General features: G+C 45.7%; 1 protein-coding gene across 1 annotated transcript; it reads right to left on the bottom strand.

The window, feature by feature from the left end:
• Positions 1-397: 397 nt before the first annotated feature.
• Psat1 (phosphoserine aminotransferase 1) lies at positions 398-21,520 on the bottom strand. Its single transcript, XM_052188799.1, has 9 exons — positions 21,371-21,520; positions 17,469-17,529; positions 15,987-16,056; positions 14,926-15,131; positions 13,819-13,991; positions 11,584-11,753; positions 5,759-5,887; positions 2,220-2,357; positions 398-1,417 (listed from the first exon to the last, which is right to left on the bottom strand). The coding sequence occupies exons 1-9, from the start codon at positions 21,428-21,430 to the stop codon at positions 1,312-1,314; spliced, it is 1,113 nt and encodes a 370-aa protein (XP_052044759.1). The 5' UTR covers positions 21,431-21,520; the 3' UTR covers positions 398-1,311.
• Positions 21,521-23,132: the final 1,612 nt, after the last annotated feature.

Here is a 23,132-nt window from a genome sequence, read left to right as displayed (position 1 = left end):
AAATGTCCTACAGTGCTGGGTGTTATTTCAATTCTTCACAAATGAGCTGGTGGAACCTGACCAGGGGAACCAACTAATCAGTGTTTTCTCCTTGTGCAATCAAATGAAACAAGATGAGCTCTAAACTGTTCTGCTGCCTTTTCCCCACCTGGGCTAACAGGGACAGAGGTCACAAAGTTGTCCCCTGGGAGTTGTACTGGAAGGGACTCTGCTGGCTGTGTTTGTTCCAAAGTAAAAGGCAAGCAACCACGCCGAGTTGCACAAGAACTAAGCCTGACACCTTTGTCTGGACTGCGTTACCCTAGCACAGGCTATTTTTAGACCCTGGGCTTCCCATCAGAATGTTTAAATGCAGCATCTGACTCAAAAAACAAGCAGAATAACTCACAGGCAATGGTTTAGATGACTTAGGACTTTAATATTCTTCAGTCAATTGAAAACACTAACACATGAACAACCAGAGAAGACCTCAGCAAAGATCTGGAATGAAAAGTGTCGCCCAGGTTAAACTATAAAAACGGCCATGTGATCAGCTTGGGGGCTGGGGGTGTAACTGAGTTTTGTTTAACGGCCTAACTGAAAAGCAAAGAATCAACCATTTCTTCTACTTGTGGCAAAGAGAGAAAAGTGAACCACGGAATGTCTAGATCCTTCTCATGAAGCAGCTTGAAAAGGCAGTAGGTGGAAGGTGTCCACAACGGACAACAGTCACGCACAAAGTCACGAGCTGAACAAACTCTAAATGCCTCTACAGAACTGTTTTGTTAGAAATATAAAGGCATAGATATAAACCATATGGTGTTTAAAAAAAAATACCCACTACATAAACACAGCACATCACGCCTATCTCTTTATGGGAATGGCAGTATGCAGATCCAAAATGCTCTTGAGTAGAGGTTGACTTTAACCAACAGCTGCAGAACCCAGCAAACTCACTGCTGTCGATTCAGCACAGAGGGCCTCTCGGGCTCCTTGTGATATACTCCTAATAATAACCAGTTGGAACCAGCAGGGAAAAGTCCCGGCAAGTCCTTCAGTCCACCAGAGAAGGGAGCGGCGGAGATGACCGACAGGCTGAGTTCGTTAGAAAAGTGACAGGAACGCTTTCGAAAGGCTTCCCGGTCTCGTAAGAATGGAGGTGGCCATTGGCTGGCAATTTCCTCGGCTCTGTAGTGCCCCATGATGTTTAGTTGTTATTCTTTAACAAAGGAATCTGTAATAAGCATGTATTTGGAAAAACCCACGTCTGTTAGGTTTCTGTAGCCAGTCCCAGGTTACTCGAAACGCTGCAGGCCGCTCACGGGCAGACGCTCACAGCTGATGCATCTCCAGAAAATTCTTCATGAAGGCGGCCAACTTCTCAACATCTTCAGTTGTGACAGCATTGTACAGAGAGGCGCGGATGCCTCCCACTGACCTAAAACAACCGAGACCCATCCAGTTAGACCAAGGAAATTGGGGTGAAAGCCCTTGACTACCACACATAAGGTTCCAGGTTTAAACCGCAACAACACAGAACACCGTGAACTGTAAAAGGCATCTGCTGGGCACAACTTTCACTAACCTGCCCTCCCGAGACGGGCAGCTCCAAGCCCGAACCAGGATCCTCAAGCTTGTACTCTAACGCATTCTGAGCAGGTAGTGACACCTCCAAGTCATTAGGAAATCCCTTGTGCGGTGAAGTCACCCATCTTGCTCCCACTTAACTACCTCAAACTAGTCACGTTTTTAGAGTGGTTATTGACTTGTTATTTGTACAAATTAATGGGTTCCACTGTGGCATTTTCCAGAGATGCATACACTGGACTTTGACCACACCCAACTATTTGACCAAACTATTCACCTTTGATAAAGAAGAAACTAAATGTGGGGGAGGGGGATCCAGATGAGGAGGGTGACTGGGTTTGGGGCCATGCCACTCACTAGGCCATGCAACAGTTCCAACCAGTCAGACAGACAGCACTCGGCTGCTGCAGGTCTCCTGTTCAGGGTATCTGATGTTCAGCTGAGCCCAGTGACAGTCTGTGGACACCAGAGTGGAGCAGGCAGCCCTACCAAAGGCACCTTCAGTGCTGAAGGAACCCCACTCAAGACGTACTGTGACCCAACCAGAAGCAGGCTTATTCCCCAGCACATCTGTAACCACTACCCCAGGCTGTATAAGGTTCTGAATTTGCTTCTTTCTGCCTCTGACAAGCCTGGGAACAAGACGTGCTTACCTGTGCCCCTTCAAGGAGATCATATTGAGTTCCTCTGCCTTATCGAGAAATCGCTTTTCCAAAGCTTCATCTCCCTTGGCATTGCCGATGCGAAATGGAACGTTCATCCTGCTTCTATTTTGGCGCTCCACGGGACATCTGAAAAGCATGTTTATTATCCCAGCTACGTCTCTAGGGGGTAGAGTGTCATAAACAAGCGTATAGGTTCTTAAACAGTACTGAGGGCAGGGGCTGGCATTCAGCTGACAGAGTGCTTAACATGTACAAGGTTCTGGTGGTAGAAGCCTGTAAACCCAGCATGGAGGCATGAGGACCAGTATTCAGGGTCATCCATAGCCACGTAGTGATTTCAAGGCCAGCCAGGGCCAAGCGGGACCCTGACTCAAAAATAAACAAATGGATGAATAAAAAGAAGGAAAAGAAATGAAAGCAAGGGCTGGAGAGATGGCTCAATGGCTAAGAGCACTGACTGCTCTGCCAGAGGTCCTGAGTTCAATTCCCAGCAACCACATGATGGCTTACAACCATCTGTAATGGGATCCGATGCACTCTTCTAGTGTGTGACTGAAGACAGCTGCAGTGTACTCATATAAATAAAAACTAAATAAAATCTTAAAACGAGATAGAAAGAAAGAAAAAAAGAAAAAAGAAAGAAAGGAAGGAAGGAAGGAAAAGAAAGAAAGAAAGAAAGAAAGAAAGAAAGAAAGAAAGAAAGAAAGAAAGAAAGAAAGAAAGAAAGAAAGAAAGATAGATAGATAGATGAAAGCAAACAGATTCTTCCCCAGAATGTTACAATTTACCCATGGGTAAAAGCCTCATTCACACAACAGTAGGCTAGCATTCACTTGTATAACTTGTATCTAATTTCTGTCAGACTCTGTCCCTTCACTTGAATATTAGAAGCAGCATAGTGTTTCACACTATCTGTGACAATTGAGTGGGTAATTTACATAGCTACGAGCACATGTCAGCCACACAGCACAAGTATAAAGCTCTTTCTGCAAGGCTGCAGACAAACAGGGCCTCTACGCGGCTGAAGACTTAGAATCAAAGATCTGGACTTGCGACTCATGCCCGTTAATGACCCACCCTGCCACGAAAGGGGAAAATAATAGGAAACAAACAATCACGTCATAAAAGCTCAGAACTGAAGACTGAATCACGAGCACATTACATGTCACCCACAGCCTCATGTCTCTCATGCAAGACTAAGAAGGGAATCAGTCGTTCTCCTCCCAGTGAAAGATGGAATTAGACTTCGAGGTGAGGAGGGTGGTTAGCTGGAGAAGACTACAGAATCCCAAAATGGCAACCCTGCTGAGCAGTGCTGACGAGGGGACCATGTGGAAGTAGGGAAGGGAGAGCAGAGGAGGCAGAGGGAATGGGAGGACTTGCGGAGGAGGAAGAGGCTGCCAAGCTCTGGCTCAGGTGGCATGTTGGGCTCCTGGCAGGGATGTCTGGAGGCATGTGGCCCTGGACCATGGAGAGCCTACAGGCACTCTTCTGGCATTTGACTGGATCCCTGAATGATGAGGGATAGTGAGCTTATACAGTAGTAGATCTGTGTTTTAGAAAAATAGCTATGGGGACTGGGGAGATGGCTCCGTCAGCCAACTGCTTGCTCTGCGAGCATGAAGACTTGAATTCAGGAACCAGGAACCTACGGGAAGCCAGCATGGTGGCACACCTCTGCAATCCCAGCCAGTGGCTAGAGAGCACTGTAAGCCAAGAGTTCCCACAGACAGACACGAGCATGTTAGTGGGAAGGTGATGGTGGCATGATTTATAGGCCTAGTTATCCAAGAATGCCCCCATACCCTTCACCTGCACAAACTCAGCGAGTCTTGGCTAAAATCTAGGACTGAAGCATCAGTCTTTTCTATTCCAGTGGCCCATGAAAATACTCAAAGCAAGTAAGTGCAAGTTACATCTATTACAACAGACTAAACCTCTCAAAGAATCATGACTATTAAAAAGAGAAGTCCTGGTTTGCTCATTGAATATAAATGCTTATGTATATATATGGAATTGGATATATAAACACAACATATCCACAACATACCATGTGATATATGGCCAACACACATCTGCACCCACCTGAGGGCTAGGGAAGATGGCATGCCATTACTATCCATGACGCTTCTAACGGCCAGGCGCTACCCTAGGTGCATCCTGTCTGCCATTACGGTGAGAAGCTTGGTGTGGCATGATGGATCGAGGACACATGTCCATCTCTCACCATCCAGAACTCATGAATCTGACCGCCTTCGAAAACTTGTCACTTGTGTTTTGCAGATCAAATAAATGATGGCAATGATCTTCAGGAGGCTACCATAGAAGGTGGGAGTGTTAGCCCACATCTATAATCTCAGCCCTTGGTAAAGGAAGGCAGAAGGACAAATCTAAAACCAGTCTGAGGGACATAGAAAGTTCAAGGCCAGCCTGGGATACATAGTGAAAACACGTCTCAGCAAAATCATCCTGAAGCTCTGGAGGACACATAAGTAAAACAGAAAACAAGAAAGGAAAAGGCCACAAAAGACAGAGACCAAGATGGCACAGCTTAAGTCAGGAACAAGCTCCGAGAGAAGAAAGACATTTTTCCCAAGAGTCTCTAGAGGGAACCAAACCAAGAATATCTTGAACTCTGGGCTTCTAAAACTGAGAAATTCTGTTGTTTTAGGCAGAACAAGTTCATGGATGCTTTATTACAGCAGCCCCAGGAAATGCCTACAATATCTATGTATTGTCTAGACCTCACAAATGCAGCCAGTGATCAATACACGATCACCCATCCCTGGCAGCAAAGTATTTAACCAGATAAAAGACAACCCTGCCGATCTCATTCAGACTGCGGCGATGGGGACATCTGTCGTAGGAGAAAGGAGGCTGTGAACTTTGATAGACGGGGAAGGTTCAGTGGGCAGCAGATTGTTTAGATGGGAGGAGAACCCTGGAAGCTCACAGGACAGTTAGCCTGGCAAATGTCTCTATAAAAAACAAAGAGACCCTGCTTCAAACAAGGTGAAAAGTGATGACTGGCAAGGAGTTGCCCTCTGACCTATACAAGCAGTACCCATGTGTGCCTGTGCACAAGCCCACACGGGGAGGTGGGTATCAGGAGCAGGGATTTACAATGAGGGACCAATAGGGAACCTTAGGCAAAACCAATCGCTTCCTGCAACAGTTTTCCACTGTCACAGGGAGGAAGAAGTGGGAGAGGAGTCCTATCCCAGATAGTGATGCACACTTCCGCAGGTCAGAGCATTTGGGGACATGACCCAAAAGATTGGGGTTTCCCAGCTGAGGTACAAGAGCAAAGAACTTCCCTACTTCCATCCCCCAGCAGCCTCAGGAAATGCCTACAATATCTATGTATTGTCTAGACCTCACAAATGCAGCCCGTGATCAATACATGATCATCCATCCCTGGCAGGGTTACCTGGGACCATCACTCACCAGGCATAAGTGTCCAGGGGAAAGGGAAGTTTCCAGAAAGAGAGTTTCCAATTCATAAGAGCTATAACGCATTGACTTACACATAAAATCCTTGAGAATTATCGATGATCTCATAAATCATTTGGGATTTGATGGAGCTGAGCTTCTCCATGGCTGCTGCTCCGCCATTGTTCTTGATCCATTCCAGGACCATGCCCATGACGTAGATGCTAAAGCAGGGATAAAACATAACACCAGTAAGTTCGCCTCTGCGAAAGCCAAGAGGACACGTAAGCAAACTGGCATTGGGAGTCACACCGACACTTTCAGCATCATAACAAATGGATAAAAGCAGACCACTCGAAGAGCAAGCCACAGTTAACCAAGCCAATGCAGCAGAAGCTCACGTGGTATTCTAAAGAGGCAACACAAAGAGCACCAGACCCTCAAGGAACCCTGCAAATGGGGACCACACATCCCCATCTCTTGAGACTTGTGAGTCACAACCCTGACTGAATGACTCTTTCACAGGGGTTGCCTAAGACTGTCAGAAAACACAGATATTTACATTACGATTCATAACAATAGCAAAATTACAGTTGTGAAGTAGCAATGAAAATAACTTCATGGCTGGGGATCTGCACAACATGAGGAACTGAATTAAAGGGTGGCATTGTCAGGGAGGTTGAGAACCGCTTCTCTAGATTGTCCCCCCCCAACCCACCCTAAGCCAGCTCTCCACCCCTCCTGAGTCCCCGGAGTCCTTTGCTCCTATGTCCCACACAGGGTTATATGGCCTGTCTTGCTTTTGTTTTACCACTCTGTTCCTTTATTTTAAAGGTCTGTGGCCTTGTTTAGACTCTAATGCTAGAAGGCTGGAAGCCCACACTGTGCTTTTGTTGTTGTTGTTGTTGTTGTTGTTATTTTTGGGTTTTTTTGGTTTGTTTGTTTTTTGGATTTATTTTTTTTTCGAGACAGGGTTTCTCTGTATAGCTCTGTATAGTTCCTGGAACTCACTCGGTAGACCAGGCTGGCCTCGAACTCAGAAATCTTCTGCCTCCCAGAGTGCTGGGATTACAGGCGTGTGCCACCCCCGCCCAGTCACACACTGTGCTTTTCTCTCCCAGAGTCCCAAGTCAGTGCCACCCACCTGGCAGAGGCGGGCAGTGATGGACACCGCAGGTTCACACACACAGGACTAGTCCAGACATACCACACAGGATGAGTCACCATGGAAGCATAAGCCTTGTCGTTACCTCTGAGGACACAGAGTCATCACTACCTGTGGTGGACGCCTGTTCTCCTGTTCTTCTCTGCTCTACCCCCACATCCAACATGCAGATTCAGCTGCAAGATTTGCTTCCCTGGTCCTAAGAGGTGGGCCTGAGACTTAACTACACCAATCAGCAACTTCCCTGGGATCTTCTAAGCGGGGAGTGGGGAGAGGCGGAAGTGGACTAGCACATCCCAGGTAGAAGATCTCATTTCTAGCTAAACAGAGAAGCCAACATTCTGGCTAGTGAAGCAAAGATCAGAAATGGGGAGCAACCTACTTGTTACCTTGGCAACTGGTAGACTGAAGCCGGATGGTTCAGCCTGAACTACATAGAGTTTTCTAGGCCAACCTGAACTACATAACAAGACTATTCAGACAACTATTCTCAAAATACACCAAAAAAAAAAAAAAGAAAGAAAGAAAGAAAGAAAAAAGAAAAGAAAAGAAAAGAAAAAAAAAAGAAGAAGAAAAAAAGAAAAAGAACTGGAAAACTGGAGAATAGGTGGTGTAAGATTTGTGTCACTGGTTCTGAGGCCCAGTCGCAACAGTTGTTTTTCTCTTTCTGAGCCAAGTGTTAAGACTTATCTCCCACAAAACCCATGCTTGGCCCAGGGCCTACCCAGAATAGCCTACACAATAGGTAGCTGTCAGGGACCCACAGTAAGCTGAAATTAAATGGAATTTGAGACTGCCAGGCAGGTAGTTTGCCAAAAATCTTCTGAGTGCCTTTAAAAAGATCCCACATGCCCCTCAGTGGAAGCCCAAGGAGAAGCAGGTCTCCCGTTCTCCTCGAGCGTGGACTCTGGAGGCATCAGCTCCCAGTTCCTTTCTCTCTAGCATGTAGCTGTGTCCAGGTGTGGGATAAAGGTGGTCTATGGAAGCTGCCGAGGTCTGATGGGAAGGAAGACTTAGCAAAAGTGGTGACAGGGATGCCCCACCCAGCTGCTTCCTGCTCACGGTACAGGTACAAGGTTTGCGTTCCTGGTCCTAAGAGGCCCAGCCACAACAAAGGACTATCAATTTTTGAGCCAAGTGTTCAGACTTCTTATCTCCCACAAACCTATGCTTAGTGCAGGGCCTGGGGAGAACAGCCAAAGCGCTGCAGAGCTGACAGCCAAAGGGCTATCCCTCAGAAACCTCTGACACAGACTGATTGATCATTCACTGTCTCAAGCAGGTAGGCCAAGAACCCTGGAGTTTCTTCCCAGAAGGCAACAGAAAGCAACACCAGACACACAGAACTTTACATAACCACAAACTGCAGCTACAGCTACACACCTATGAACCACGGAAACATCCCAGACTAACAGAGCCAAGTGCAATCATGACTTTTAGGAAACCACGATCACTTTTACCTGGTGTTTTGTTATTCCTATGTTTCAAAACTGTAGATTCTCTAAGAAAATCCAAAGCAGCAAGGGCCTCTGTCTCAGCCAGGCCTCAGGACCAACAACACTGGAGCCCCCGTGTTCAGGCTTGCTGCCCATACACTGTGGCTGCCTTCTTAGGATCTGAGCAGGCCAGAGCAGCAGAAAGCCAACACACTTCTGCAGACTGCCTGCAGCCAGGCCCCTTAGTCTGGGTCTCCAAGGCCTCAGCAAGCAGCAGCTGGATCTGAAGGAAGCAGGCTGCTCAGAAAGCAGAAAGGAGAGCCCCAGGGAGAGAAAGTTCCTGCCTGGGTTCCCACCCAGCTCCTGGCTAAGCACCGCAGCAAGGCCCCCGTGAATGCTTATCACAAGGTCTTTTGGGCTTCCATTTTATCAGTAACTCAGACCTCTCTCCTCTAAAGCCAAAACTCTTGAAACCATCAGAGCCTTACAATGCTGTGTGGATTCACAAGTTGGGCCCAATTTTTTCTACTACTGGTGCACACTTTCACCTGACTGATGCCTCTACTTCTAAACTGGCCACACCTACAAACACACCAAATAGGCGTACCACCTGAAATGACCTCTGCAATAGCATGCAGCTATGGAAAGAAGAGTAGAAAGGGCAGGCATTTAACCTAACACAGCAGAGTGCCCTCGGTACACTGCTGGGTTGAAAAAGGTAGTCACATGAGTCTAAAAGCAACATGGTTCACAGTTCACTGACACAATAAAATATATGACAGTATGCAGCTGACCTCCTCAAACTCCCGAATTTGGCAACCATGGGTTCAGCCAACCTTGTACAGAAAAAACAAAATTTCAAAATCGGCATCTCAAATGAATGCAAACAAATCTTTTCCTTGTCTTTACTGCTTTCCCAATATAGTATATAAATTATTTAGAGCATTTATATTATATTAGGTATTATAAATAATCTAGAGATGACTTAAAGCATGAAAAAGGATTGCATAGCTATCTACTAGGCCATTTAAAAAAAAAAAAAAGAGATTTGATCACCTAAGAATTTTAGACTCCTTGGGGGTCCTGGAAAGAGTCTTTGATAGATAATGAGGGGTAATTGGGTAGGCAGGCAGTGTTTCCCTGGTAACTTGGAAACTTTTGCTAAGAGTGGGTGTTATTAATATATATATATTTAAAAACAATATAAATTATACCCTGTGTGTCAGAGTTTAGAAAAGGTTACCAGAAGTCCCCAAGTCACGGACGAGCTTGGGATGGGATCTAGGTCTCATAACTCTTTCAGAAACTTGTGAAAGCCTTCACGCAGCTGCTCCCCTCCTCTCAAGAGCCTCTGCATAGGCCATACTCTGCCCCTGCACTTGCTAAATAGCTAAACATGACCTTACACTCCTGTTTCTTCTGTCTCCTAAGCCCTGGGAATACAGGCATGCCACCATATCTATATTTTTACCATCTGAAATAAGATAACTGGATAAAAGACATTTTTCCCCTCACATTGGAGTTAAAAACAATCTTTGCTTAACATCTCAATATGCATATGTAAGAGGTACTTTATGAAGTTTAAAGGGTTAATATCTTCTCCACCTTCTAGAAGGGCCAAGTGTGTTCTACCAACAGATTAAAAAGAAAGCCATCCCTTTATTCCAGCCCAGTTCCTGCATAACGCTACTGATCAACAATTCATGGCCCAGCTTATCCAGAAGAACCAAACAGTTCCCAAAGCCTACAATCTTTGGACTCTGACCAAACAAAGAGGATCATCCGGACATCCTTGCATCCTTATCTGCCTACGTGTGGAGTGGGGAGGGCTGAGGGTACCTCCCCCACATCCCACCCCACCCCCATCCCCATCCCCCACCCTCCCACCCCCACCCCCCACCCCCCTGCTCTGAACGCGCTGTCATCTTATCTCCATGGGAAGATGGTGAGCCATTTTCTATCCTTGAATCCTTAAAGCATTGTAGTGAACTTTGAGTACTTAAGTCACATAGAAATCATGTTGTCTTATCAACAAAGATAAATGATCAGGCAGGGGCTGAGGGGACAACCACCAAGTCCTACCTTTCACCTGTTCTGTATCTGCTCAGTTTCAGTCTACATACTCGACACCCTGATGTGCTGTGAGACACCCCTGCGATCTGAGGAAGAAGGTATGTGGACTGGCATATGGCCGTTCTAGGTGTCCAGCCTTTTCTACTTCCCACCAGACATCTAGCCTCTTCTCTCACTATTCACAAGTAAGTGTGGCATCAACAAACCACTTGTAAACATACCTATCACGTCTCTTTAAACCTCTCAGAAAAGGTGCCCAAGGGTGTACACGGCACACCTAGCTCTTCAGTTGGCCTCTGGACACATTTCCAGGGCAGTCTTCCTTCACTCTGGTCCTGCCTCCTCACATTATTTTGTTTTGGAGACAGCGTCTCCCTGTGTAGCCCAGTCTCAGTCTTCCTGACTCCACCCCTAGTCCTGGGATTGTAGGTGAGCACCATCACAAGGATCTCACCATTCTCTTCAGAAGGCTGGAAGACTATAAGGCAGGAATGTGGCCCCACCTTCTAACATCCTGCCCACACAGCCCGGTACCTCAACTGCTCTTCTAGGACTCCAACTGGTGGTCCCCAATGGAACCACCTTTGTCTTCAGCTGTCCCCTCCTGACTAATGTCTACTGGTATTTCCCCATTGCCTAGAATCCCAAAGGTAAGCTGGGGAGTACGAGATAGAAGCAAACTCCACCCACCCTTCGGACAACATTCATCTTAGAAACATCTTCGATCAAGGTCCAAGAGTAAGGAATGACCAGGAGAGTTAACCCCAGAACACTCAACTCAAAGGAAAGGGGGGTTGGCGGGGGGGGGGGGGGGGGGGGGGGGGGGGAAGGGACAGAAACAAGAGGGTAACGTCCAATTGGATTTTAACTCCAAACTCTTCCCTTTCTTGTGTATGGGGGAGTCATTTTCTACAGCAGGGACGGAAAGAACTCTGGCACGCTTGCCCTAGCCTGACCCTGTTCCTTCTGGAAAGTCACCTTGTTTGTCTGAGACACCGGCCATGGCACTTTATCTAGGGAGCTTGTGGGTTAATGGTCAACAGTTGGCGCCTAGATTATCGAGATCAAGCAAAGAGCAAGATTGTCATCTTTACCAAAAAGGGCAGCAAGAAAACCTGACCAGACAGTGCCTAGAGGAGAGCTGTGCAAAGGTCACTGAGTGTCTGGGGCTCTCAGGTCACCAGCTAAAGAAGCACGCTCCATTTTGCTTCTGCCTGGAGAGAAGACTACAGAGTCCCAGAGTTACCTGAAACACGGAGGTGTGTTATACAAAGAGTTGTTTCCAGCCTGCACTTTGTAGTCGAGAACTGATGGGCACTCTCTGAGGGCGAACCCCAGCAGGTCATCGCGGACAATCACCACCGTCACCCCAGCAGAGCCAACATTCTTCTGAGCACCAGCAAAAATCACACCAAACTTTAAAAAAAAAAAGAAAGAAACATTGGCTATTTCAGAAGCATCAGTAGTCATCCCTAAGCCATGCATGCCAAGATCTGGCTCTCCTCCCAACAGTTGTTTTAATGAAGGGACCAACTTCTGCCTAGGAGCATGTCGTACTATAGAGTCTCTACCCAAAACAGCGAGTCAGCACTTCTGAGACCCAAGGCCCGGCCTTTGCCCAGAGGAGGCCTCCCACACCCAGGACTGTCAAGTCCTGCGACATACTCATGTTCTCGCAATCCTTGTTCTGTTTCCAAACAGGCCCTCTCGGAGCTGGAGAGATGGCTCAGCAGTTAAGAGCACATGTTGCTCTTACAGAGGATCCAGGTTTGTTTCCCAGAACCCAGACAGTTACTCACAAACATCTGTAACTCTAGTTCCAGGGGTCCTAACATCCTCTCCTGACCTTTGAGGACTCAAAGAGCATACATGGCACCTGTATGTGTGTGTGTGTGTATGTATGTATGTATGTATGTATATATGTATTATGTATGTATTATGTATGAATGTATGTATATATAGCTAATATACATATAAGAAGTAAGTATGCTCTTTCTTTTCTTCCTTGATTTCTCCCCCCATTCAATAAAAAAAAAAATCTCATGGGAAAAAAAGAAGTAAATCTAAAAAAAAAATTTTTTTAACAAAGTAATATAGGCCTTCTGGTCTGGCTTAGTGATACACAACTGTAGTTCCAGCTCTTCGAAAATGCAAGCAGAAGACTCTGGAGTTCAAGGTCACCCTTGCCTTCATAGTGAGTTCAAAGCTAGCCTGGTATATAAGATTCTCTGTATTGAGGGATAATTCAGTAATAAAACATGCTTATGACTCATAAAGCCTGAGCTTCATACACAACATTGAAAACTAATATAATAAATAAATAAATAAGCCTCCAAATCTTTGGTAACCAAAATAAAACACTATCATTTAATCTAAAAAATTATTTTGTACAACTATTAATGTTTTCATAATTTGAAATGAAAAATATTTTAGTTATATATTTTCATTAAATACTGAAATGGTTAAAATATTATTTTTTTAAAATTTAAATCAGTGAGCTGCAGAACGGTCCAGTGGTTTAGAGAACTTATTGCTTCTCAGAGGACCTGGGTTCAGCTCCCAGGACTCGCACTGCCCTCCTCTCCTGACCACCGCCAGCATCAAACACACATCTGTACACACACAGGCAGGCAGGCCAAACATCCATATATAAAATAAATCAGTTTAAAAAACATTTAGGTCAAAATTAATTAATATGCTCTTCCACTTAGAGAGCCTCAGAAGTTGTTTTGAAGGGACTGCCGCAAACAACGTGAGTGGCGAGCCACTCACTGAAGGGGAATTTTCACATACCAAGGTCTAACCGTTCCTGAGAACATTTTGTTGTACAAAGATATAGTCCTGTTTCTTTATCCCCAATGAAATCCTCAGGAAACCAAGTAAGAGTGTATGGTTTACATGTGACACAGTTTGGTTTAGCCAAACATGTGTAATCCTGGCATAAAAGAAGACAGGGAGCTTCAAGTTCAAGGCCAGGCTGGGCTGAGCTATGTAGTGAGATCTTTTTTTAAAAACAGAATATGGCTATAAACCAAATGTTATAAACTTAAATAATGGAATATTAGTCTAAAACTGAAGTTTAACTATATCCCACATTGTAAACCGTGAAGGCACTAGTGAATTTAAGCCAAGCACTAAAGGACAAATATCACGATCCCATTTATGGGAGGTCCCTTGAGAACAAATTCATAATTGCTGGATGGTGGTTGGCAAAGGCTGGGGTGTGAAATCCTAATGGGACAAAGTTACAGAACAATCTGAAAGTTCTTGGGGTTGGACAGAGGTGAAGGCAGAGCAATGGTGATGTGCTTGACCTCACTGAGCTGGACGCCTAAAAGTAGTCAAAACGGGGCCAGTAAGATGGTCCGCAGGGCAAAGAACATGCCAACGCATGCACGCCCAGTCTTCCCCACAAGTCCATATATCAAAATAGCTCAAAGGAACATTCACTGGTTCCCCAAACCAGCCTTTCATACTCTACCTTGGAAACGTCCACTGGCCTGGATAGGAAGTTAGAGGACATGTCACAGACGAGCACTGCTCCCTTGACGTCCGGTATGAAGTCAAACTCCACCCCATGCACAGTCTCGTTTGCACAGAAGTACACATAGGAGGCGTCCGGGTTGAGGTTCCAGGTGCTTGGATCTGGAATTTCTGTCACAAAGGGCAAATTTGAGATTCTGCTTTTTCCATATGTAGATGATGTCACCCAGGAGACTGGTTAACTTCCTGAGGGGAAAACTAAGTCCGAAGCACTTGACAAGAAGAACCTGGGCCTACCCACTCACTCTTGCCATCACCACTAACAGCTGGGGATGACCCACATCATCCTTTTATTGGGCACAAATAACATTCCAATGTTATTTGCAGAGAGGGGCCAAGTGTACTGGTGCAAACATGTAACCCAGCACTTGAAAGGTTAAGGGGAAAAAGACTACTCTGAGTAGTCAAGGCCAGCCTGTGCTACATCAAAACTACCAGGTCAGACAGAGGTAGTAGCAAGACCCTGTCTCAAAAGACCAAACGAACCAACAAAAGGAGGAGGTTCTATGCAAGTTTTCTTGTCATCAAGCACCCATCCACTCTACACTCCCATTGGTGTCTACTAGTTTCTTCTTAGAACCTCAGAGTTACCCACTCTGGAGATATGTGGTTCCAACAGGGCCAATCAAATCTATACCCCTAGGGGTGAAAGGTAACTGAGTCAGTAACTGCTTCACAGCAGGGCACGTGATACTATTATTGGGATGTTCTAACAAGGGCACTAAAAGTTAAAATATAAGAAGCTGAAGAGCAACTTCAGCCATCTTCCTAGATAAGGGGCTAGGCTACAGTCTTCTAGAGAAGATAAGGAGCGACTAAGACATGGGCAGCACCCCTGGGACCCTTGCTCGCCCCATAAAACCACCAAACTGTTCCTGGGCTTTTAGGTAAGCAAGACTCTCATCCTTCTAAAGGAGTAGTCAGTGGACCACCATCACAGCACATCTAACGGAGATCACTACTGACAGGAGGAGAGTAACAATAGAGAAGAAAAGGCGATGGCCAGCCACCACCTCCCCATGCAGCTTCAGGTCCCAGAACTTACTCGTGTAACTTGCAAGTTTAGGGTGGACAATGTTCACTGTCCCAAACTTCTTGGCTTCTTCTGCGGCCTTAGCTGACCAAGCTCCTGTCACCACATAGTCGGCGCGCCTTCCAGTTTTCAGGCCAATCAGATTTAAGGGGACAGCACTGAACTGGCCACACCCACCTCCTTGTACAAAGATCACCTTGTAGTTGTTGGGAACGGCTCTGGACATAAAAACAAGTGTCCATAAATACATAAACTAACACGTCAAATATGGAGAATGGGGGCTGGCCCACTAAATGCATATTTTCAATCTTCCTCTACAGAGGCTGGGGAGGTGGTTCAGTGGTTAAATACACAGTCTGCTCTTGCTGAAAACTTGGGTTCGGTTCCCAGCACCCACATTCAAGCAGCTGACAAACGTCTATAACTCCAGCCCCAGAGTATCCAATGTCTGTTTCTGGCCTCTGTGAGTACACACACATATACAAACACACACATCCAAAATAAACATTAAAAGAAAAAGAAATGTGGTAAAGTCTCACTATCACTTTGCCCTAGCCAATTTTGTTATTTATTTACTGGGTTCTTTGCCATGGGTGATGGTAGAAATGGCGTGCTTTCTTTAGGGAATCCCACTTCTGCTGTGCAACCTTCAGAATTCAGTGATGGCCAACACCAACTCAGGGGATGATGGTGAAGAAAGCTAGCCAGTGGGATCTGGCCAAGACCTGTGCTCAGATCATGATGACTGTGTCCTCCTGTGGACATTCTAAACGAAGTGTGTAGTATAGAACATAATGTAGTAGACACCCAGGTTTATGACCTAGAGAACAATACTAACAAGTTGTTCTTTTAAGAAACATCACAACCGGATGCGAGCATTCACTGCTCATGCAGAGACCCCAGCTTCAGTTCCCCGCACCCCCATGGTAGCTCCCAACAGTCTGTGATTCCAGTTCTAGGGGTTCTGACCCTTTCTCTGCCCTCTGCATGCTCCCATGGGGCACACATACTTATACTCAGGCATGCGCACACATAAGATAAAATAATGTTTTAAATACTTGTTAAAAACTTACAGCAATTCCCTCACAAGATTCTCTGTGTTGCCAATAATCTTGGCGAAATCTGATGACCTGTGACTCATTTCTGTGGAAGCAAAAAAGAAAAACAAAAACAAAAAAGAAAGTCAAGTATAATACCAAATAAAAAATGGCTGTGAAGTTTATGGAGAAATGGTATGAGGAAAGCCCTGGGTTCAGATGGTAGACACGGACTCTCTCACTGTGTTGGACAACTGCTGAGCTCACGCTGATGTTGAAACTGTAACATTTCAGTCCTGTAGTCACCGCACAGTGATTTTAGTCAAGTGCCACATTAACTGGTCCTAAGGTTCTCTCTTATCAGACCCTGCTCTATCTCTTTTCCCAAACTGTAGACACAGAGATCTAAGCAGGAGTGACCATACACCCACGTCATTCCCTAATCCCAGCATTCAGGAGGCTGAGGATTTAAATTCAAGGCTAACCTGAGCTAATAGCATGATTTTTGTCTAAAAATAAAAGACTCAATCATGGTGGCTTACTCCTATAACCTTAGTATTCAGAGACTGAGGCAGGTGGATTGTCACTGTCAAGAGTCCAAGGCCAACCTAGACTACTGTATGAAATCCTATCTTAGAAACAAAAAAAGTCAGGCATGATGGTGCATGCCTTTAATCCCAGCACTTGGGAGGCACGGACAGAAGGTTCTCTGTGAGTCGAGGCCAACCTGGTCTACATAGTTAGAGGACAGTCAGGCCTACATAAAGAGACCCTGTATCAAAAAATAAAGAAAAAAAAGCAAAATGGAACAAACAAGCAACAAGAAAGACACTCAAGCAGAGCCCTACACCACACACATAGGAAGGAACATTAACACAGGAAGACAGCTAACCCTAAAGTCCCTTCCCACGGTGCAGCCTGTGGGACCTGCAAGAAAGTGACAGATATGATAGATGATCGACAGATAGATGATAGACAGATACACAGATGATAGATAGGTATAAATTCTAGAGCTTGGAGGTTCTCTTCCTAAACAAGAGCAAAAGTTTAACAAATAAATTATTAATGAGCAAGATCGCCACAGAGGCTTATGAACTTTTTAACTTACAAACTTTTATTTAAAGTTTAAAGCCACATTGAATGTGAAGCAATATGACTTGCACTTGGTGGCCCCCCCCTTATGCAAATCTGCTCACTTCACATCTTGTGCTCAGTAAAAACCAGTTATGAACCAATGGGCCACATCTAAAGTTCTCACGTGCACTTAGGTTTCGTTAGTTTTGACTCCAGTGAACACGAGATCCGAGACATTAAAGGCAACGGGACCTTTAACTGCGATTAAAGGCCTGTGCCAACGCGCCTGCCTTATTTTTCTTCTTCTAAGACAGGATCTCATACTATAGTCTATACTGCACCTATTACCTATTACTCTGTCTGGAAGACAGAGCAAAGCCTGGGCTTGAGAGATTTGTTCTTTTTTAAACTGGGATAGAAATAGAATCCAAAAGTGAACCTTACCAAGCACGCTGATGCCAAGTCCTTTGTAGTCTAGTAGCTGCTTCTGTATCTCTAACAATACCTGGGAGAAGAAAAGAGAGATGATTGCAACATGCTGTGCACAACTCTCCTCTTCACACACACCTGGGAGGTGGAGACAGCTGAGCAGAGGCCTGGAAGGAGCCAGGTGTCTGCTCCCAGCCACGCCCCTTCCCTCCCTCCCCAGAGCCTCACAGGTACAACTTACACAAGCTGAGACTGAAATTAGGCAACATGATTGAGCCAGGATACTGTTTCAAAGACATAAATTTACCAGTTTCCTAGAAAATGTGTCCCCTAGAAAACTCATTCACTCTCTCTTAAAAGCCTACTTATTAAATATATAAAGTTCTCAGTTTGGAGACCAAGAGGAACAAAATCTATGCTATGTCCAAATCATACAGGCAGGTCAGTTGGGGGGAGGGGGCATTAAAGATTCTGATAGGTAGCAATGGCAAAAACCTGCTGTGCATTAAAATAAACTCTAGGAGCCAATGAGAATCAATAGTAGTATTGATAAATATAGCTAGAGAGAGAGCAGTTGCTTAGCACATAGAAAGCCCCAAGTTTCATTTGCAGCAAAGTTGGGGGGAGGGGGAGGAAAGAGAAAATGTATTCAACCCAGACTGAAAGAAAGGTTTTCATTCAGTTGTGGGCTACATCTTGACTTTACATATAAGTATTCCATTCTGATAAGGCAGCCTTTGAAAGGCCATGGGGATTTATGGATGTGACATTAACTGGGAAACCAATCATTCACATAAATTTCTCTAAATCAAATAAAATAAGCAATATCAATTCCCCTATAATGCAATGGAAAACAGAAGCTAGGACTGTAGCTCACTGGTATAAAATGTGTTGGGCGCACTGGGGGCCCTTGGTTCAATGCCCAACACCAAAAGAAAGGAAATCAGAAGGAAGGAAACAAAGAAAGTAATCAGAAAAAGGAAGGGTGAAGAGAGAAATAGAAAATAGGATATATGTTCTTCTTATCTAAACCAGGAAATTGGGGGGGGAAAGGCAGTATTAAAACAGAGAGAGAGAGAGAGAGCTCAGTTTGCCTAAATAAGAATGTCAATATGCTAAATATTGCTGAGACAAGAAATGGATCCTGTTGGTAGGTAAACAAAAGATATCCATAATAAAGAAAGGCTCAGGCAGGCTGGGTGTGGTGGCACAGCACATGTCTTTAGGCCCACCACTCAGAGGACAGAAGCAGATGGTTCTCTGTGAGTTCAAGGCCAGCCTGTTCTACAAGTGTTCCAGGACAGCCAGGGTGCTGTAAAGAGACTGTCTCAAAAAAGGGCAGAAAAATAAATAAATACTCTAAAATTAAACACCAAGGGCAAAAGACTCCGTGAGAAAGAATCCAAATGGTAGATGGCATCAAGACACTAGTTAAGGCCCAGTGTGGTGGCACACGCCTTTAACCCCAGCACTTGGGAAGCAGAAGCAGGCAGATATCCGAGTTTGAAGGCAGCCTGGCCTAAATAATTAGTAACAAGTCAGCCAGGGCTATATGAGACCTTATCTCAGACAAACAAAAAGAGACACCATCTAAGAACTCGTGTAGATAGCAGTTCTGTAACCTTAACTAGTGGAAGACTGACAAGGGTCCAAATCCTGGCCCAAAGAACTAGCTTAAAAAAAAGAAAATGAGGTATCACTAAATTATATGTTGAAACTGCACTGGCCATCTATGTGTAATATATGTTTATATCAACTTGTATATATTGTGTATACATGAATAAAAAATTTGAGTAAATCTTAGTTTATACATTCATATACTAAAAGAAGCAACTGCAACACAAAAACAGAATCTTGGTTTTTATATATATGTATGTGTATGATACACACACATAAATCAAAAACATACAAGTAAATATTAGTGAAAGCATTTATATTAAAAGAAGCACCTGGAACAGATGCTTGGGTTTTGTGTGCTAAATACGATTAACCAGGACCTGCCTTTGCAAATAACAAGGAAGAGCTACTCTACCAGATCCCTTCACCAACCACCTGAAACCATCTTTGAACTTATTAAGTCATTTTTTAAAAATTTACGTTATTTATTATTCATTTATTTGTACGTATACCTTCAGAAGCCTGAAGACATCCAATACCTTGGAGATTTACAAGCAGTTGTGAACCAACCAAAGTGGGTCCTCCACTCGGTCATCACAGTCTCTAGCACTGTGTTTTTCTAAGTGCCTTCCTTTCAGTGATGGCCAGAGGGCTCATGGGAGAGATGGCTCAGCCGTGGAGTTTGAGCCCCAGAACCCACATCAGCTAGCTCACAACCACCTCTAACTCACTTCCTCAGGCACCTGAACTCATGTGCACACGCCCACACACAAACACACATGCATACACGTAATTTTTAACAAATGAAAAATTTTATTTTATAACCAAAACTACTATTAAAAAAAAAAAGACTTCTAGTCAAATGCTAGAGCCCCAAACCATCTCTCCAGTCTCACGTACAACATTTCATAAATATCATTTTTATGAACAGTCAAAAATTTTTGAAAACTTCTCTAATCTTTATAATTCAACTAAATCGAGAAGACTCCTCCTACATTGAAGTTAATCGCACATGCCTGTAAATCCTACATGCTGACTAGTTTCATGTTAACTTGACATTGTGGGTGGTGGCACCCCTGGGCTGGTGGTCCTGAGTGCTATAAAGACTGAAAAAGACGTGGAGTGCAAGCCAATAAGCAGGACCTCTCCACAGCCTCTGCATCAGTTCCTGCCTCCAAGTCCCCGTTCTCACTGCTTTTGGTAATGAACTGTTAGAGGAACTGTGAGTGAAATAAACCCTTTCTTCCATAAGATGCTTTTGGTCACAGTGTTTCATCACAGCAATAGCAACCCTAAGACACCCTCTCTTGGGAGGTGGAGGCAGGATTTGCTTTCGGTACAAAGTAAATTCTGGGCTAGCCTGTACTGTGATATTGCCTTACCCCACTGGCAAATTTTTAAAAAAAAATAAATAAAAGATAGATAAGATAGATAGATAGATAGATAGATAGATAGATAGATAGATAGATAGATCAGCTTTCCAAAAACAGGGAGGGATCGGGGTTGGGGGAGGCCTCCAGAAGTTCCCACAATTCTACCGAAGACCGTCGCGGAGGATGAACTGCAATGACTGCAGAATAAGCCCTGTTCTCGACTTGTGCGTCTTTCCCTCTCTCACATTATCCAGTTTCTACCCAACAGAGACCGTAGTGTCCCGGGGAGATCGCCAGGGTTCAACAAAAGATAATTGTACAATTCTTGGCCGTGCCTGCGCGCTGTGGCAACCGATCATCAGATAGCAGCTTGGGCAGCTGGTCCATGGGCTCCAGGCCATGAGAGGCATCTCATTCCGCACAGCTGGGGTGCGGGAGGAACCCGTGCAGGACGGGACGGGATGGCACACGGATCAAGTGAATGGATCTTGGCCAAACAGACCAATGCCTTTCAGAGTCTGAGGAGACAAGCAGATTTCCGGGAGAAAGGCTGGAGACGTGGATGGGTTCGGGGGAGGCGAAGAGGGAGAAGCCAGCAGCTTTCAACTTCCGAGTTCTGAGGACTGTGCTCCCAGCGCCCTGAGCTTAGCCTGAACTTCCCGGAAGGAGACGTGCTCGCCCAGACCACCCATTCATTCACACTCCCGCGCTCGCCGGTGTACGCTGAAGCCACCAAGACCACACCGCCGGGAAGCCAGGTGTGAGACTGCAAGTAAGCGCCGGCGTCTGTGCACAGGAGCGCATTTCAGCCTCAGCAACTATCTCTCCACGGTGGCACCCCGGCTCACCGATGTCTGTATCTCAACAGATGCATCCCTACACCCACATCCTGATGCCCGCACTCTGACCGAACCCCAGCCATCTTACCGAGTGTGGCAGCTTGGCAGGCCCGGGCCCAAAGTTAACCACTTGCTTGGCGGCGTCCATGGTGTTAAGGCGATAGCGGGGAAAGTGGCAGAAGCAGAGACCACGCGAACTGCCCGCGTCTCCGGATGCAAAGGCAAGGCAGCCTTCAGCTTGCAGAGTCGGCGCTCCATTGGTTCGCTGGCTCAGGCCGCTCACTGATTGGCTCGCATTCAGAAGCTCCCCTCCCATTGGCCACGCTCACTCTCGGAGCCTGAGATCAATTGCTCCTCCTGGAGTTTAGAATTTCAATCCGCCTTAGCGGTCAACGCAAGAGAGCAGGGGGATTGCACCAGCCACCCGCGTGGCGAGGAGCCTACTGCCTCCGTGCACCTCTGGGCGCAGAGTCCCCTGTCCTGACCTCTGAACAACTTCCGAGGTGGCGCGCAAACCCATTGCTCCTGGCCCACCCCCAGCTGGGCTGGGCTCTGCGACATTTGTTCCAGAGCCAGTCCCCATTAATTCACCAGACTTTCCTAAGACCCTCACAGACACTCTGATGTAGAGACAGGACACCCAAAGAAGGCTGTGCAGAGTAAAGAAAGGGCTGAAGAGTGAAGTCATAGGATTGTGACCCGATGCATCTGATAATCACAACACTCAGGAGGGTGAGGTAGGAGGATAGCTGCTTGGAGGCCAGCCAAGGCCCACACAGAGGGACCCTGTCTCAAAAATCACGAAAGAAGCCTTCGTATTTGCACTTGGGCTTTAACTCGCTGCGCCACAGGTGGCTAAGAACATTAGCGGCAGCCCCACCCCGCCCCACCCCACCCCTACAGCTACCACCACCCTCATCTGGGACAGCCTCTTTCAAGTCGCTGTTCTCTCACTATCTCTGTCGTGAATTGAGGAGCAGGAGCCCGAATTTTGGCTCTTCTGCAGGAGCTCCTCAAGCTGTGAGGAGGTATTAACGCGAGCATAATGAGCAAGCCGAATACAGTCAGGACCAGAGGAATGTGGCCCTGAGCCCAGCTGGGCCCAGGGCCAAATCTGTTCAAACTTTTCCACACAAGCTCCCTTTTCAAAAGAATTGTGCCGGAGGCTCACTTGAGATTCTGGAACAAGAAGGCCCCTTCTATGCTAGGGTAGTTCTTTTGAAGTCCAGAACATTTTAAAAGCATTTTCCCCCTGCTTTGCAGTTTAAGCCAGATTCCTTTACTTTGAAAACATTTTCCCAAGTTCTTTTGTGCAATGGATGGCAGGAACATAGGCACGGTGCCTACTGAGCGTTAATGCTGACCTCAGCATCTGTGGCCTCGGTTTGACAGGCTTGCAATCCACCCGGTTCGAATTTGGGCTCTTGGTTGTTTTCTATAGCTTGCAGAAGGGATGTGGCTGTGAACAGAAACACAGCTTTGAGTCTGGGAGTAGTAGAGCAAAATCTAATCTAGACCTATAATATTTTCAGTCTCTGAGATTCCAATAAGCTCACATTTACCAGCTTTCCGGATTCTTGTTGGCTGGTTCAATTCTACTGTTCTGGTTCAAAACTCCTCTCCAAGCTGACTGATTCTAGCTGGCTTCTCTCTCAACCTCTCCTGAATGTCTCTGCTTGGCCTCATACTAATTTGACAATCTATTCTGATCTGCTGACTCCTCATTCTCTGGCTTGTTCTGTCTTCACCTGTGTCTAGCTTGTTCTCTCTTCAACCTGTCTCTGTACAACTGTCCCAGTAAAACTGCCTCTTTTCTTTCTCCCATCCTTCCTTCCACTCTCTCTTTCCCG

The sequence above is a fragment of the Apodemus sylvaticus genome, chromosome 1 (assembly GCF_947179515.1).
Source record: "Apodemus sylvaticus chromosome 1, mApoSyl1.1, whole genome shotgun sequence".
Lineage (NCBI taxonomy): Eukaryota > Metazoa > Chordata > Mammalia > Rodentia > Muridae > Apodemus > Apodemus sylvaticus.
This window is presented reverse-complemented; position numbering and strand designations above follow the sequence as displayed.